This window comes from Syngnathoides biaculeatus, chromosome 17 (assembly GCF_019802595.1).
Source record: "Syngnathoides biaculeatus isolate LvHL_M chromosome 17, ASM1980259v1, whole genome shotgun sequence".
NCBI lineage: Eukaryota > Metazoa > Chordata > Actinopteri > Syngnathiformes > Syngnathidae > Syngnathoides > Syngnathoides biaculeatus.
In genome coordinates, this window is record NC_084656.1 from 18,767,663 (window position 1) to 18,786,407 (window position 18,745).

The 18,745-nt window shown below is 42.2% G+C and overlaps 1 protein-coding gene across 2 annotated transcripts; it reads left to right on the forward strand.

Annotated features, from left to right (window-relative positions):
- Positions 1-232: 232 nt before the first annotated feature.
- Positions 233-15,204, forward strand: tbx5a (T-box transcription factor 5a). Of its 2 annotated transcripts, none has more exons than XM_061802126.1 (8): positions 233-600; positions 992-1,086; positions 1,698-1,817; positions 2,276-2,423; positions 9,536-9,688; positions 11,944-12,035; positions 13,979-14,211; positions 14,609-15,204. In XM_061802126.1, exons 1-8 carry the CDS (start codon positions 430-432, stop codon positions 15,202-15,204), a joined length of 1,608 nt encoding a protein of 535 aa, XP_061658110.1. In that variant the 5' UTR covers positions 233-429. The 2 variants fall into 2 exon arrangements, with proteins under 2 accessions (XP_061658110.1, XP_061658111.1); XM_061802127.1 differs by having other exon boundaries at positions 233-576.
- The last annotated feature ends 3,541 nt before the right edge of the window (positions 15,205-18,745 follow it).

An 18,745-nucleotide genomic window follows, 5' to 3' on the forward strand; every position in this document is an offset into this window, starting at 1 on the left:
GTACGTAAAATCCACCAGATCCGCCTTTCACTTCACCACCGTCTTCCGTGGAAACAAATCTTCTGATCGCCGTTTTAAATCTTCATATGACACAATTTTAAAAAACAAAATGCACAAACACGTCATGTGTGGGGAGCGAAAAGGTCGAAAAGTGTCCCATAGGGTCCGGTGGGCCCTGTGCAGTTGTCACGTGCGGACCGTTAAGTGCTGTACTTCAAGAACCATATTTTCAATACTTCATTTGCCTGCAAAAAAAAAAAAAAAATCACGATTTGCGCAATTTTATTGACTTTTTAAATGCATTCTTTCACAAACCCGAACCAAACTGTGCTGTTGACTTGATAGTCTTTTTTTTTTGTTCTTCTTTTCTTCTTTTTTTATGGAGGGGGGTGGGGGCGGAGGGGGGTTCTTGCAGCCCTGAGATCCGTCATGGCGGACCCAGAGGAGACTTTCGGCCTGCAAGCCTCTCCCGGTGCCGGTTCCGATTCGAGGGAGGTTCCGAGCGAGGCCAAAACCGAGAAGCCCAACGGGACGTCCGGCAAGTCGCCGTCCTCGCAAACCACCTACATCCAGCAGGTCAAGGAAACTATTCAGTGTGCGGTTGCTCAAATGTAAACCTCAAAAGGAAATTTAATGCATGTGCAGCTCTTGCAAAAAATATGGAGTCGCCATTTTTTTTCTCTGCAAGTAAAACCTCTAAATGACAATAATGGCAAGAATTATAGCACATAAGCGTCCATTGTAGTCAAACATACCTAAAAAAAAAAAAAAAAAATCTGATAAACTGGTCATTTAAGTTTTTTTTCCCCCAGGTATATTAGAAAATGAAAATAGAGCTTTAAAATAGTGCTTTAACAATTCTCTAAAGCTGCAAACTTGTTAAGAAAAATAAGTCGGTCTTGCATGCTTCACCTCTAGTTAGTCATTTTGCCTTCTTTTTATTAAATAAAAAAAAATACGTTTCTTTTTTTGTTGTTGTTGTGTTTCGTAGGGGATGGAGGGTATCAAAGTGTACCTGCACGAGAGGGAACTGTGGGTGAAGTTCCACGAGGTGGGCACCGAGATGATCATCACCAAAGCGGGCAGGTGAGACGGTTGCGGCCGGCCCGGAACGAGCGCTCGTCGGCCACTCCGTTCGGCACCTCGGCCTGCACAATACCAAAGGGGGGAAGAAAAAAAAATGACTCGATATAAAAAATGTAGTTTGTTGTTATTGTGCTTGCACGAGGCGAGCAAAAATATTAGGAATAGAAATTCGAAATGCGATCCAGTGACGTCATTTCCCCTACGAAAAGCAGCAAATGATACACGCTAGTTTAAGACATTTTAATCATGTGCATGTTTTTTTTTTCCTTTCTGGAAAGTATCACTCATGAAGCAAGATGGCGTCATATGAACTATATTTTACAATTTACACTTATGTTCAAAAGTTTGGGGGTCACTAAATTCCCTTGCTAATAATATTGTTAAAGAAAAAATATTTTAATTGACAATACGTTTAATAATTAAAATATATCTATATAACAAAATATTTTGCATGTTACATGTGTTCCACGCATGCTCGGTTGTATTTTTTTTTTTTTTTAACTGACATTTGTCCGGTGTGTTCCCTTTGCAAAGTTTTGCCCTCAAGTCTTCCCGAACAAATATTAAATTCGATTTTTGTCCCCCCCACCCTTTTTTTTTTATCTTTGCAGGCGAATGTTCCCCAGCTTTAAAGTGAAAGTCACCGGCCTGAACCCCAAAACAAAATACATCCTGCTGATGGACGTCGTGCCCGCAGACGACCACCGATACAAGTTTGCTGATAACAAATGGTATCGTCTAAAAAATACATATTTTTTTTCATCACACACTTTTTATTCGAAAGAAGAAAACCAAAACAACTTAAAAAAATATGTAATGGGTAAAAACCCACAATGTAGTTGTTTTCCTATTTTGACATAAATATACACTTACAAGTTTGTGGTCAGACAATTTCATGTTTTCCATCATAACGCACTGACTGGAGAAAGAGAATGTGTGTGTGTGTTTGTTTGTGTACACGCTTAGAAACAACAACAAAAATGAAAAAAAAATGTTGTTTAAAGAAAATAGTGAAAAAGTTGTGGCCAGTACACCTTTAAAACATGTACATGTATAGTATATTAATTATTCGTGCGTCATGCGTATGTGAACGAGTGCTTCCAAATATCCTTTTATTATTGTGGTGATGATGATTTTTTTTTTAAATATGTAACTGCTCTAATAATGTTTGCGTGTAATTTGCATCCAGGTCGGTGACCGGCAAGGCCGAGCCCGCCATGCCCGGCAGGCTGTACGTGCACCCGGACTCTCCGGCCACGGGGGCCCACTGGATGCGGCAGCTGGTCTCCTTCCAGAAGCTCAAGCTGACCAACAACCACCTGGACCCGTTCGGACACGTAGGTGCTAAAATCTCGATCCTGCGCCATGTTGCTCAAGGGAACTTTGCAAATGTTGATTAAAAAAAATACTTTTGATTTTTTTTCCCCCTTGTGAATCGTCATAATATTCTGTTAGTGTTAAAATGCAATAATGCATGTAGGATAATGTCTACAAACGTGCATACAGTTTATTATTAGAACTGTAACACAAATCGACTTTAAAGCTTATTTTTAAGTATGGCGATATTTTTTTTGGGGGGGGGGGGGTGAGGGGGGCATATGTTGCACAATAAAGATGCATGGATTTTTGAATGGGGAAAGTATATTTCCAAATCCTGCTATAATACACCTAATTTCTAGTTTGCTGCTTTTGCATTGCACATTTTGTCCATTTCTATATTCTACTCACAACGCTTCATGATATAAATATTCAAATACTGTTGTTGTTAAAAAAAAAAAAAAAAGTAGGCTACTTTATTTTTGGGTTGCCCATGATTAAAATGTGGTAAAGCGGCATGACTGCCCCCCCAACACACACACACACACACACACACACACACACACACACACACACCACACACACACACACACACACAGACTTTTTCCCCCCTTGAAAATAATGTCAAACACATTTTAGTAAAGTGCAATCAACACACTGTATGTAGTAAATTCAAATGACTTTTTTTTCGTGCAGCTGCTGTAGGTTTTTTTTCTCAATGAAAGATTGAGTTGAATATTAAATGTGTCATATGTAATGCGGAATGATTTTATTGGCCATAAATCATCCCTACGGTTCGCCTATAATAGCCTGACCTGAGTTTGCAACACACTAATCGCGGCGTGAATGCATTTGGAAGGAATTCCTGAGCCCTGATTCCCATTTCTCAATCCAGAAACTGACTTCATTTTTCTTTTTTAATACAATTTTCATGTTAAACTGATTAGCAACTGAGGGAACTCTCTTAAAAGAAAGCCCACGTGCACTAGAAAGAGGGAACTTGTCTTTCTCTTTTTTTTTTTTCCTAACCAGAGTGCGCCTGTTACCCATTTCCGAAAAAAACTCATTATTGCACACTAACTAACCCGCCCAGGAACATCTGCAACAAACACACTCCATCAATGTGTCTCCATGCTAATAAGAGGCCGGTTGGCTGCAGTTTTCCATCAAACGTTGTTTTGTATTATCTGACAATCACAAAAGAGGAGCAGTAATGAGATACGGATACTATTTAATAACGCTAGTACACTTTTCGGACTTCTATTTGATCCCCAGGATGAATAAATCGTGGTGTTCTTGTCACACTTATCGCTTGAGATTGCAGTATGAAATTATTTCATACAACGGAGGAGTGATTTGAGTGAAGCGGTGACAACGACATTGTCATTGAACCACTTTTCTTGTCTGGTTTGATACTAAAATCACTGAAAAAAAAGAAAAAATTCTCTAGCAAATAAATTGAAATCTGCCAATCAGAATATCCTAAAGGGAAGAAGTTTTTACATTTTTAGCGATAAAACTTTGCTTGTGATCAACGCTTAAGTCGATTTGGCTTTAATACTGATAACAATGGCGGAGAGCCAACCTTGTTTTTGTTTTCTTTTTCATAGGTGGTACTGGGTGCAAAAAAAACCAAAACAAAAAAACAACAAACTATAACAGACCTTCCGTACGCAAGCGAGCCGCCACGCATCCATGCAGCACCTACTTATTGTTGCCCTGCCATGAAGGCCCAGCTGGCCAAATGAAACCCGAGCCGGCTTGGAATGTGAACGCTGCAGTAAATTTTGGGTTGGAGTGTTTTGTTTTTTGTTTTTTTTTTAATTTTGTTCTTTTTTTTCCCTTCCCTGATTGGTTGCAGTGCACGCAACGCATGCTTCTAGTCCTCTCTTGGGTGCCCGCGGGAATTAGAAATGACACACGGCGTGGCGACGGGCCAGGAATAGGTTTCCGAGGGGTTCGCGTGGGTGCAGCTGGATGGGAGAAGTTGGCGTAGAAGGCGAGGTGCCGGGCAGCGGTGAGGATGAGCCCGGGGGTGGCGTCTCGCGAGGAGCGTGCGGCGCCGGGCCCGGGGAGGGGGCGGTGGGAGCTCAATTGGGGATTATTTGGAAGGCTGCAAAGGAAACAATGAAGCTTAAAGTCTTAATCCGATGAGTCACACAAGCGCTGAAGTGCAAGGCGGCCAGTCTTGGAGAAAGCTTTCATCAGTTGGATACGAGAGCAAAAGAATAATATCCATACTAAAATCTACAAACATGCAGAGTGACTTTCGATCATAATTACTCATATTTCAGTTGCGGGTACATGTTGAATGGCGGTTAGATTACACACCCCGCTCAAGTGCAGTGATGAACATGAAATAAACTTCAGCTGTTCATCACCCCGAAAAAATAATTCCGCCATTTTGTGAAGGGGTGTGTAGACTTTTTGAACCTCCCGTACATCTATTTTTGCATTCTTCTATCGTAACAGTTGTCCATCTGTTCTTTCAAATTGTCTTCTGCCGGCGTTTTAAGGGGTCCGGACCACGCAGGGTGGGTCGTGTCGCGTCGGAGTCCGAGGCCTTTTCCCGGGTTTCGGTTCGAGTGGCACCGCGCGGTGACCGATAGCGACGGCGGATCTGCAAAATCTCGCTAATCCCGTGGGAGGGACTCTCCCATGTGGTCTGGATTTGACACCGAGACGGTCCAAAAGCGATCCCTCGCTATCATTAACTGTTATCATCCCGAAGAAGGCAAGAGGGGAGGGGAGGGGGATGCGTTCCTAGGTTGGACCCGCTCATGGGTTTAGAACCCCGGCGGGTGGTCCTGCGGAAACATCCAAAGCCCAACCTCCGCGCACGCCGGACATCGGGGAAGCCGCGGTTAGCGGGCCGTGTTATTTTCCGGCGTGAGATGTGCGTTTAGAACGTGAGGTTTTTAGCTTCTGAATCCTCGCAGCGGGACGCGGTTTTGGAGCGGGTCGGACGCGCCGTTTGCAGAGACCTCACGTGAGTTGGCTCCGAACGCTTGAAGAAGAACGGGAGGGGGCTCAAAAAAGGGCCCGCGGTGGCAACTCCGACCTTTAACATGAATGGAAATGCCATTAATGCATTCCATCTCTCCAAAATAACAACACATTTTAGTTATAATGCATTCTACGATATGTTTGTGTAAGAACACATATGATAATAACAAAGATAGAATGTAAGATTTAAGCAATTTTTGCAACCCTTAATTCAATATACATTGTGCTGCTCCTGGTGTGTACGCCTTGGCCACCGGGGGCAGCATAATACAGATCATATGCATAGATTTGATCACTAAAAAAGTTATTCATTTATGGCAGAGCATAATAAAATGCAAAATATGTTTCAGACCGTCTGCGTTCAAATATCTGTTCTTTAAAGCTTTATAACCGCAGTGACTATGGATCCTCATTCCCCCATCTATGGCGTTTTGCTTTAGGTGTTAGCAACTAGCATGGTTTGTAGTATAAAACAAAGTTGTGTTGACCGGATAAAAATACACAATGTAATTGTCTTTGTTGTCTGTTCAGCTTTAGAGTTAACTTTGATATTGTTTGGAAAAAAGCTCACTCGTAGGGCAAACGTTTGCTCACAACACAAAGCATAAAAGAGATTAAATAAATTAAATTAAATTACATAACTCAAAGGCGACAAGCGGCGGCTCGTAACTCAAAACACTTGAAAATTGTGGTGCTTGTAAGTCAAAATAGCTCTACTTTTTTAAAAGCAAAAGAACACAAAAAAAAACCCCACCTGATAAAAATATTAATCATTTTTGATGCTCTCCAGCTTCATATTGATGAGAGCCGTGTTGCTATCATTGCCAAAGCAAACCCAGACAGTGGAAATCATTTTTTTGGACTAATAAAACTGAATTAAATACGTTTTTTTTTTTTTTTCATCTACTGCAATACGCTAGTTGGACAACTGGTTCGAGACTCAGTTTCCCAGTTCTAAGCACCGGGGTTCAAATCCCCGGCTCCTCCTATGTGGAGTTTCGCAGGTTCTCCCCTTGACCGCGAGGGTTTTCTACGAGTACTCCGGTTTCTTCCCGCATCCCAAAAAAACTGCATTTATTGGAGACTTTAAATTGGGCTTAAGTCTGATTGTGAGTACGACTGCCCTGCGATTGGCTGACGACCACTCGAGGATGTACCGAAGATTGCCGGGAGGGGCTCCAGCACTCCCGTCGTCCTTTTGAGGATAAGCTTCTCAGAAAATGGACGGGTAGACGTATTTATTTTTCCCCATACATTGTCGACAATCACTCAAGAATTCAAACCAAGGGTGGGCTCGCCCAGGGGCAAATGAACGGCTTTTAGGAGACGCAGTTGTCAGAGAGACCAGACATCCATCATCCATCCGTCCGTCCGACCAAATCCCGACTGCCGTTTTGTGGCCTGGGTCACTCACTCCGCGTTTTGTCAGTCCAGTACAGTTTCGTGCCTTTGCCAAAAGCAACTGCAGCATGAAACGCGATCAAGTTCAACTGGAAAGTAATAATGGAGCGCTATTGTATCCTTCTTTGGCCTCCGCGCTCGGCTCGGGCCCCCGAAGAGAGCCGTGTGGGGGGCATGCCGGAGGTCGTTGTGGCGGTGAAAGGCAGGTACAAAAACAACCCTCCAGATAACAGATAGCCCAGAATACCAAAGCTGGGAGTGGAAGGGGGAGGGGAGCAGAGGCAAGAATAGGGAAGGCTTCTTTTTTTTTCTTTTTTAATCTGAAAGGGACACTTATCTTAAACATCTTTTTCACCATTTGAACTTCCCCGATTTTCTAGGTGTGACATCAGAGGGGGTGGGGTGCACACTTTCTAGCACAAGTCTGGTCTTTATTATTCAAAGCTTGAAACCTGATTTTATATTTTTGATTCGCTAAAAATTGGCACGCTTGTTAACATTAATCTTTTCTGCGGCGCGTCAAATTAACATGCCATTTTTTGGGGGGGAGGGGCTGCTGTGCGCCACTTTAAGATTAGCCAATTAAAAAAAAAAAAAAAAAGTTTCCTAAAAAGCTGTAAACTTGACGTGCTTGCATTTTAAAAACCCGAAAGTTCAAGTTCAAGCCGAGCTGAGCGACGGGCACGCCCGCCGGCCCCTCTGGTAGTCGTCACTTCGCACGTCCGACCGCGAGAGAACGAGGCGACGTGCTTGCGGGAACCGCTGGAGTTACATAAGGAAAGTTTTAGAGCGGCTTTGGCACTAAGAAAGGAGCTTCAAATCAGTTGGGAAAACAGCAATTTAGTGCGAGCGTCGTGCAAAACGACTCAAGATTCAAATCTGCGGATATGAACGCAAGCAAACAGCAGATGTGGCTTCAATCTGGTGCATCTGAGGCACTTTTAGTTTTACGCTCACGTGCTGTACTTCAAAATGTTTGCACGTTCATAACCTTTACGCGGCAGAATGTGTAAACACATCCAGAACAGATTTTTGATTCAATTTGATTCTCATCTGAGCGATTCACTGCCAACGTGCCTTTCCGGGGCAGGGGTTGCAAATTTGCAACAGTTTTAATATAATCGAAAATTTGAAGTCCAGAGTATCATTTTCTGAAGGAATCAGATTTTTTCCGCTTTTATTTTGTGTCACTGCCAAAACTCAAAGCGTTTCCCCCTTTTTGGCTTTTTCTGCCGTGAACGCATCGGAACACATTGCAAACAGATTTCGATTCAGTTTGATTCTCACCTGGCGAATCGGTGTGAACGCGTGAGAAATTAAACTACTTTTTTTCGTGACATGACAGTTTTGTAATTACACGGCAAGAACGAGAACTGGTTTGAATTCAAATTGGTGTGAACAGGTTACTAAAGCCAATTTTCCAGAACTATTTATATCCTTTTCAAAAGACGACCAGGTCGCAGAATTTTCTATTGTTGTTGAGATATGTAAATCAAAGCTCCTTGGAATGGAAATGTATTAATTTTGATACAAAATGGAGTCAAGTCGGAAAAAAGGAAGTTTGGGGGAGGAGCTAACGTCATGTGACAGTGTCACGGCCGCAGGTGGACCTTCTTAGTTTTGCAGAATGGCTGATTCATCAATTAATGCTCGCTTGGTAAAATTGATAAAATTTATGACACGTCACGTTGTTATGTGTCATTAATGTGTCACTTGCCCCCTCCCCTGCTCCCTTTTTCATCCAAAACATACAGTATAAGCAAATATTTGGTAAGGAAATTAAATCTGGATGCAAATCATTTTTGTGACCTGAGGAAATGTAAAAAAAAAAAAAAGAAAAATCTTGTGATCCAGATGAATTTGGTTTCAGTCCATAATATTGTGGATATTTATTCTTTTTAAAGCAAGATGGGGATCTGGAAACATTTTTGCAATATGCAAACAACTTGGTGTGAATAAATCTGGATTACATTTGGTGTCATTTGCACCTACTTGCCCAGTACAACTGTATTTTCTCGATCATAATCCACTATTGCATAGTTTATTCCATGATTATTATATTATTCATCTATTACTTGCACCAAATTTCACTTAGCTGATATCTAGCTATATTTTTGTCTATATTTATTAATCATTACACTTTTGAACTGGATTCCGTTATTTTTATTTTGGTTTTAATTATTAGCTCTAAAAATGTCATTTCTCGTGAATATATTTATTCACATTACTATATATTTATTCACATCTATAATGTGGAACCAAATACTTTGTCTAACCATGTGTTCAAATATTTTATTATTGTGCTGTCTAACCTTTTTTTTAACTTCACACACACACACACACACACACACACACACACACACACATATATATATATATATATATATATATATATATATATATCCACACACCATAATAAAATTGGTATGATGATTTTGAGTCTGGATCCAAATCTATTTTAACTATAATATGATTTGGTGAAATTTTGATCTGTAGTGTGCATGTATGATAATGAATCTGCCTTTTGTTTAAGATAAAATTGACATAAATGATTATAATGATTATTATGTGACGCTCGTTTCTCAAACGGAAATTGAAGTGAAAAGTTTGTCAAAGTTGTCCCGTATCAGGATTTCTCCCTCTCCTGCTAAAATCCATTGAAGCATATCTGCACTACCATTTTCATTATTATTATTATTGTGCTAATTATTGTTATGTTTTTCAGATCATCTTGAACTCTATGCACAAGTACCAGCCCAGGATCCATATCGTCAAGGCCGACGAGAACAACGGCTTCGGCTCCAAGAACACGGCCTTCTGCACGCACGTCTTCCCCGAGACGGCTTTCATCGCCGTCACGTCCTACCAGAACCACAAGGTCGGCCTGGCTCTTTTATTGTCGGGATTTTTTCCGACTTTATTTATTTTCTCAGTTGGGCCTTTTTTTTTTCATTTATTTTTTGCGCAACTTTCGTTCGGTGAAATGATTCCGACAAGCGGCAAAATAACGATTAAAACAGATTTAAAGATAAAGATGTGGGGTTGTCTGTAGAATTTTAATTATTTTTTATTTTTTTTGTAGAACAAAAGAACCAATTCCAGAATTATGATGTATTATGTATCAATTTGATGTTTTTTGGTGTGATTAATGAGGAATGTTTGGAAATAACCTTCAAGATGAAAAACAAGTAGTGAATTATCTTTATTATTATATATTTGTCTTTGGTTGTTTAGAATAAGTTCGTGACACACGAGAGAGAGAAAAATAAATTACACGTCAAAATAATTAATGTGATTGTTATTTCAGTATTACACATTAGTTTCACTAGTCCGTGACAGGTTGAGATTTTTTTTTTTTGAGGGGTGGGGGGGGATAATCCGTTTTTAAATTAACAACACAATTTAAAGGAATTTTTAGAGAATTAGATTACTTTTTCCCTTTTTGGGGGGAGGGGGCATTTTTGATGCTGACTGGAGTGTTTCATTATTTTTGCGTCGATTCAAATGTAGTATTTTGTCTTAAATGACTGCAATAAAATACGTGTCACGAATCACTGCTAATAATAATCATAATTATCTACTTTTCGAAATTGTTTGGTTGAATAGTCGTTCCTGTTTTGGATAAGGAAGCATTGTTTACATTTTTAAATGATTACATATTGCCTGCCGTTAATACGTTTTTTGTTCGAGTGCGCGTTAGGCCTGCCCAAATTTGGGAAAAAAAAAACCCAAAACAAAAAACAACGAAATATGTGTAAACAGCGTCTGTTTAAGATCATTTAAACACGTGGGCGTCGATGTATTTAGTTTAGGGGTGCGGGGCTGGGGTGCATTGCCGAGCAGTGCAGACTTGGGGGTCGTAATAGTCCTGCAGCCAATCAGCGGCCTCCTTACTTTTGGGAACAGGAAGCAGCGTTCTTTAGAAACCATTCATAATTTTATAACGTGTTATTGGTGGTGCCGGGGTCAGGTCGTAACCCCTGGCTAATTATTGCAGCTTTCCAGACCTGCCCCCCCCCCCCCTTAAAAAAAAGGCAAGCATTCTGAAGTGCAGGCCCTTGAGCACAACTGTCTAATAATCAAACAGGCCAACATCTGCATTCCACGAATAGTCATAACATGTTAATAACGTGCTGCGGGTCGCCATGTCACCTGCTAATGAAGGTGCTCAAAGGCTGCCATTCTCTTTGCACATGGAATTCAACTCCAGATCACTTTTCAAGCGGAGATGAGAGAATAAGGGGGTTTGGGGGGCATTATAATGAAATGCCTTTTTAAGGACCTGGGAAACATGTTGACAATAATTCGTGTCTTATCTCCTTGTCAAGACTTGTGTTCAAATATTTTATTATTGTATTTAAACTACTTCCTTCTTTAAACTCCTGCCGAGTACGTTCAGTTTTGTTTGAGATACTGAGTTTATTAATTCCGAGCTTTAGCAGTGTTAACGTATTAAATATAATATTTATAATATATCTGCGTACGCACTACTTTTCATACACTTAGTCTTGGGGGGGAATTTGTTTTTCCAGTAAAGATAACATTCAATTAGTCAGAAAGCCAATGTAAATGTTAATTTGGTTAAAAAAAAAAAAAAAAAACATGAAGGGCCTTCCAATGTTTTGAAACACATGAATATCACTTTTTTTTTTGTTTCTGAGATACGAAAAAAGCTGTTTTAAAAATTACAGCTGACTCTGTACAAATATGTACACGTCTGTAAATAGATTATCTATGCCACATACACAGGTGTGAATGTCAGTGAGACTGGTTGTTGTTTTTTAATTTTGTTATTTTTCTAGTGCCCTGCAATTGGCTGTCCTTTCATTGGCTCTCACTCGATTTCGATTAAGAAAAATTTCCATCAGTTGTGTGTTAGGAGAAAAGCTTCTGTTTATTCCCCAAAAAAAGGAAAACGCTCGAGATCTGCCAGAAACCACCATGCCTGACTTTAGAACTGATCAAGCAACTATACTTTATTTTTGGGATTTGATTCCAAGCGGTTCTATTTGATCACATGAAGTGTTATTTATTGGATCATCGCTTACACGGTTACGGTTTAAAGTGAGGTTGTGTAACTTTAAAGCAATAATCGTGTCATGCCCTGCCGGTTTGTTTGCTTGTTTTCTTTAGATAACACAACTTAAAATTGAGAACAACCCATTTGCTAAAGGCTTCCGGGGAAGTGACGACATGGAACTGCACCGGATGTCCAGAATGCAAAGGTGCGTGCGAAAAGCACGACATTTGGGTAAACTCGCACCATCTGAAACATTTCTCAACCTTTATTGAGCCACACGTTTTGCTTCAAAGAAAAACTCACGGAACGGAACCAAACTGAATATGTCACTAAAAGTATTTACAGTGTTGTCTTGCAACACGAATGACGCAATTTGTGACTTTTTGGAGATATGATCCGACGGTCGGCTGACATTTCGCTTTGACTTGTCAACTAGCTTCAGCAGCAGCAGTTTAGCAGATAATGAACAATTGTTTTAAAAAAAAAAAAACACGCCCAGTTGATGTTTGTCCAACTAAACAAAACAAAGACAATCACACGTATATTTAGCTTTGCCTTCATACTCTCTTTAGGTTGATAGCTATCAAACAATGCAAGCTACCAAAAAAAGGCTAACGAATGGCATCACCTTACAGTGTTGAAATACTTTAGGAAACGCATATTGGAACACAAATGGTGCCGTAACACATTAGACAGACAATGTAACAATGAAAGCCATCTCTTCTATATTACGGCATCTTAATAAGTCAGTTGTAAAAGTGTGATGTACCGTATTATGTGAAGTTGTATAACACTGCCCCCTTGTGGCCAAGGAACACACACAGTCAATGGGCATTGACTTATGAAATCAGGATCCACCAATCGTTTAATTCCTTACATTACATTTCATTACATTATCTCTGTTTCCTTGCAATACCATAACGTGCTATTTTCCTTATTAAAAACTGGCCCCTTGATGCCATCTAACGTACACGCGCAATTGAACGCACGGTGCAAATTCTTTTCTTTTTGGAACACAGGTCAATATACACATACTGTATGTATTACTCGATCCCACATGAGAGATGGAGTGAGTGTGAAACACATTTTCAAAGGACAAAATCTGGTTTTGTAACTTTAGACCCCGCCCCACCACCACACATAAAATTCCCCCCTCCCCATTCCACTTGCTGTCCTTCCCATAACATGTATTCAGAGCCACAGGAATAAAAAAAAAATTGCAATCAACTCTTTAACTTCAAAGGATGGCTTGCAATTCATTTATTATTATTATTATTATTTGCAAGTACAGCAGTGCCTTGAATCACCAGTTTAATTTGGTCCGTGACCCAGTTTCAATTCAGAACCCTTGTTTCTCAAATTATCTTCCCTATTGAAAGGAAAAAAAAAAAGTGACTTGGTGGTATTCCTCCATCCATGCATTTTCTTTGCCGCTTATCCTCACGAGGAGTACTGGAGCCTAGCCTACCTAGGGGCAATTTAGAGTGTCCAATTCATGTTTTTTGGGATGTGGGAGGAAATCAGAGTGCCCGGAGAAAACCCACGCAAGCACGGGGAGAACATACAAACTCCACACAGGCGGGTCCGGCATCGAACCCGGGACCTCAGAACTGTGAGGCCAACGCTTTACCAGCCGAGCCGCCGTGCCGCCTGACCTGGTGGCGTGGCGCTTATTTGCACCCCACTTTAGAAAAACCTACAGTAATGATATGATTCAGTGGCATGCACAGTAAAAAAATTGTATGCATCATGATTTCATGCTTCAATGCCCATTGACATTTTGGCGCCTATTCCAACAATGCCAGGATAACGCTTATCATGGAGAAGACCGTCGCTCTGAAGTTTATTAAGCTATAGTAATATTGGTCATTTTTAGAGCGGATGACTAATATGCGTGTGCATGAGTATTGTTATATTGATTGTCTACATGTTTTGCTGACAGTTCACATATACATTGCAAAAACAGTGAACGACCGTGACATTGCTAGTTTTGTTAGCCCGTCTCAGGAGTTTTCCAGAATGTTTGACTGCATCAGAATCTCTGGAATCCAGTGAACAAGATGGAACTCACACACACTCTGGAAAATGGACTATTATAAAATATAGAACATGTATTACTGTTTATATCCACACCGTTTGCATACACAGCACCAAGGATTACCCGGTGGTACCTCGTAGCACGGTGCGCCAACGAGTGAGCTCCAGCCAGAGTCCGTTCAACGGGGAAGCGCAGGGTCTGGCCGCCCCGAGCGCGCTGAGCTCCCAGTACTCCCAGTGCGAGAATGGAGTGACCAGCACCTCGCAGGACTTGCTGCCCCAGTCGGGCTCCTATCCCCTCCCCCACGAGCACGGCCCGGAGTACCACTGCATAAAGAGGAAAGGTAGACAAACTGGAATCGAAGTAAATGTGTGTTTAATGTTTTTTTTTTTTTTTTTTACCATGATGCATAAATAATATGTCATTTATCACAACCTAAAAATATAATCCAACATGAATCTAAAGACATCCAATACAAGTGGTTTTGGCTAATCTGCCCACCTCGGGTCCGAGGGGTGGGGGGACGATGTAAAAACATTTCTCTCAGCAAAAGTCTCAAGTTCCTTGATTTCTGATAAATCAGTTAGAATAGACTCCGGTTCGCCGACGATCCCAGAGAGGACTCTAGAAGATGAATGGTATTTTTGATGGAACCAGTCTTTGGATTCCAGATAACGGACATCCTTTTCCCCCACTTGACTTGACCATAGTCCTTCTTTTTCTCTCCTTTGCGATTCCAGCGGCGGAGGACGAATGCCACTCGGGCGAGCACAGCTACAAGAAAGCCTACTTGGAAAGCTCGTCCAGCGAGGACGATCACTACTACCGCCCGGTGAGCTACGCGCAGAGCCTGGGCCTGGCCGCCGGGCCCTACCGGAGCGAGTCCAGCCAGCGGCAGGCCTGCATGTACGCCGGCGCCTCGCAGGGCGCCGAGCCCGTTCCCAGCTTGGAGGACATCAGCTGCAACACCTGGGCCGGGGTGTCGCCCTACGGGAGCTGCTCGGTGGCCACCATGCAACCGATGGAGCGGCTTCCCTACCAGCACTTCTCGGCCCACTTCACGTCGGGTTCTCTGGTGTCCAGACTCGGCGGGGTGGGGAGCCACTCCTCGCCCCAGCTGGCCGACGGTCACCACGCCGCCATGTACCAGAGCTCCATGACTCACCAGACTCTGGGTCGCCAGTGCAGCCCCGGCGCCGGCATCCAGTCGCCGACCGCCGGTCTGCAGGGGAACGAGTACCTCTACACGCACGCCATACCGCGCACGCTATCGCCGCACCAGTACCACGCGGTTCACAGCGTCAGCATCATGCCAGAGTGGAACGATAACAGCTAGGGGAGCTTTTCAGGGTTACGGAAAGGCGGGATCTTGAGATACATTTCTATTTATATTTTTATACGATGTGCGTTCAGCGACACTGGTAGGATGTCAGCGAGCGGGCGAGTGGCACGGACATGAAAAATGTGGCACTTGAACACATACAAAGACTGCACACAAATACAAAAAGACTCAACTCCGGAGAAAAATGAGAATGTCGCACGGTTGAAAGGTTCCCTGTAAAAATGGCTGTTTGGATGAATGCCCCCATTTTGTTTAAGGGACTTCGTGGGTTGCATGAGCCCTGGTTCTCGAGTTATTGTAGTCGTGAACAAAGTTCAGAAGCAGATGCGGTACTTTGTTGTGGCTTTCAAGTGATTGGATTGGGGTTCGGGCCTACTCTTTATCTCTTTAATCATCACAAGCAAGATGGAGTCCACATGAGCTGTTTATGGGGCAAGGGTACACCAATGGACACCTGTACAAAAACAACAACTCGGCCTCGCGTTCAGTTTACAATTAAGCTAACATACATACTGTACGCATTTTGGACCGCGGGAGAAGAATGGAGAATTTGTCAAAATGTCTAAAAATACGTTACCGCAACACTATTCTTTGTGGTCTAATCCCCAATCTGGATTGGAAATGCATTTCAGTCCGAATGTTTGGTTCTCCAGCCCACTGAACAGCCGAGTTTAAAATATTACAAAGCCTCCAAAGGTATTTCGTTGAATTGCAACAATGAATGTGAAAGCGTGCTAAAGAGACCCTGTAGAGTAGTAACAATTCGAAACAGAAAATATTGTTAACCATCCTGCCAAATTTGAAAGATTAAAAAAAAATCACCAGGTATGCAAAAAGAGGAAATGCAAGTTGTTGTTTGTTGCTCACAAATCCACTGAAGGCGCTGAGATAAACGCCAACTGTCAATCAAATACCACTAATGCAACCTGAAAAATGAACGCTTCTTTGTCTACCATCTTTTTGTCACGCCCCGCAAATCCCCTCCAAGTTCGAGTCGGGATAAGAGACGCTAGCCACCAGCTACCTCACGAGCTCGCAGGCTTCCGGGGGCTTCTCTCGGGCAGCGGACGGGCGGTCGGCTGATCTGAGGCGACACACCGAGCTGTTCTGTAAATTGTGGCGTTCAGGGACGGTGCATTTTCGGGGTAGCTAGCTCGGTAGCTAACTGGTAGAAGTGGGCCTGCTAATAATAATTCATTGCAAATGCACCCGATGACCACAGATGCAGACGAAGAAAAAGACAAAATGTGGAAAACTGAAACGGCGGAAAATAGCTTGACGCTATATTTGAAGGATGCAGTACCAAGTACCACATAGTTTTCTGTTTTTGCACGTTTAAAGCAATTATCTGCAAATGAATGTTTTAAGAAACAAATATCTGAATTCACACTACGTTTTTTTTTTTTTTTTTTTTTAGAAATATTGTAAATCATTATGCTAAAATTAAAAAAAAATAGGTCAGGATTTTTTGGGGGGACCCTAATTTTACGAATGTTTCCCAAAATCTCACAAAATTGCAAAAACAAGCATTGTATTTCCATATAGTTGGAAATCTTATTACTTTTCCCTTTTGGCAACAACCCACGTGAAATATTGTATTTGTTGTTTGCAGATGTCCAATCTTGTTTATTACGATCGTTATGTCGCTATGTTGAGACAATTATTGTTTTTCCTTGGATGTTCCAAAAAAAAAACCCTCAAGTTTTGGCCACAAAAAAACCATAAAAACGTTGCAGTTTTATGTTAAATCCAGTAAAACTTTGCGCTCCAATTTAATTACCCTTAAACTGGCATCTTCCCTAACACAAGAATTAAAACATCGTTATAACGTACCAGCGGCACGCCACAGGGAATGTACTTTTATGAAATGTACTTGATATATGAGGAAAAAAATGTACTTCCACCACACATCCTTACAAATGTTACAAAAGGTTTTTTTTTTATGCTTGTAGTTGATAGAATGTTACTTGTCAATAGTATTTATTTGTCACCTGTGTACATCACCTTGCCCCGTGCATGTAGCAAAAATAGACGGTTACATTTTTTTTATAACCTGTTTTTTTTTTATTGAGTTTGTATAGGATTTTCTAATCACACTCCTATAGAAAAGAGGAGATTACTATACAGGGGTCTGTATCGAGCTACAACAAGTACACACGAGGATGTCTTTGTAAATATACTTGTACATAACCGAAAACTTGCAATAAATGTAAAACAAATCTGTGCTTTTATCTGTTCTTTCGTGATGATGAATGCCTGGTTATGTTAAAACCATTTCCAGGTGCGTTAATAAAATGTCTGTCATGTGCTTTGCTTAAAAAAAAAAAAAAAAAAGTTATTGTTGAAATCGGTCCTGTTTCATCTCCTGGCCCATCTACTGCGGGGTGTACACTTGTTGCTGTGACGATCACAAGACTGCGTCCGGAACGCCGGCGTTCCCACTTCAAAAGGGGACGGAAGTGGGAGCCAAACCTCCATCGGGTTTGCATTTTCCTTATTAATTGTCCGGTTGGGTCGTCTATGACTCATTTAGCCAAACATGTCTGGCCATCATCTCTTTCGTTTTTTACATCACGTAAGATCTTTTGGACTGAAAAAAACGATGTTGACAGAGAAAATGGCTAAATCCGTCATCTGAGCCACTGACTGCATTTTCTCACTCGACGTGCCTTTGTCAAATGACGTGAGGCTTTGTTTACCACCGCAGAGCAAGGGAAGCATTCGTTTGCTGTCACTTGGACATCGGTGTGAATATGAGTCAAATTCGAGCTGAAAATTCACCATTCGTCTCCCCTTCCCCCATCCCGTGACCCCTGCGGCGTCTCCGCCTCGGTCCGATTCGTCTTCCGCTGTCTCCAGCCATCGCTCGGCCTGTTCATCTCTTTTACTCCTCATGATCCTGTTCTCAATCCCTCCGAGCACCCCTCCACTCTCTCCTGCGCCCCGCGGCCCAAGACGCGCTGACCTAGACTCCCGGGCCTCCTTTGAAGTGAGCGATGTGAACCCCCCGCCCCCCGGCTCTCCAGATGCCCCCGACACCGCCGGTCTTATCCTGTCCGAGAGCCGCCGGCACGGCCCACAGAGAGAGCCGGTCATTAACCCTGAACAACCTCCACCTCCCCTCCACTGCTTAAACACATGATGTATTACAACTCCCACCCCGCCCGGCGAGCCCCCGCCGCCCCCGGCTCCACCCCTCGATTCACCCAAACATGCATGTGTGGGCGAGGACCGGTGACGCAATAAGCTCTTTAAACATTTAAAGAACGGGTCAGCTTTTCAAAGGGAGGAGCCGGAACCTTTGGCCACGGCTTCAGTTATCATGGTCAGTACTTGAAAGTCTGCTGATACGCCAGAAGGAAACAAATGGTTATATAATAAATGAGAAGCCCGGAAGATGGATGAAACTCCGGTCTAGGTACGCTGCCGGTTTATTTGGACAACGGTCTTTACCTGGCATGAAAGGAACAGATAAGATTGGGGGAAATAAACCGCGAAATGACGATGACGAAATGCGATCGAGGCTACCTGAAAA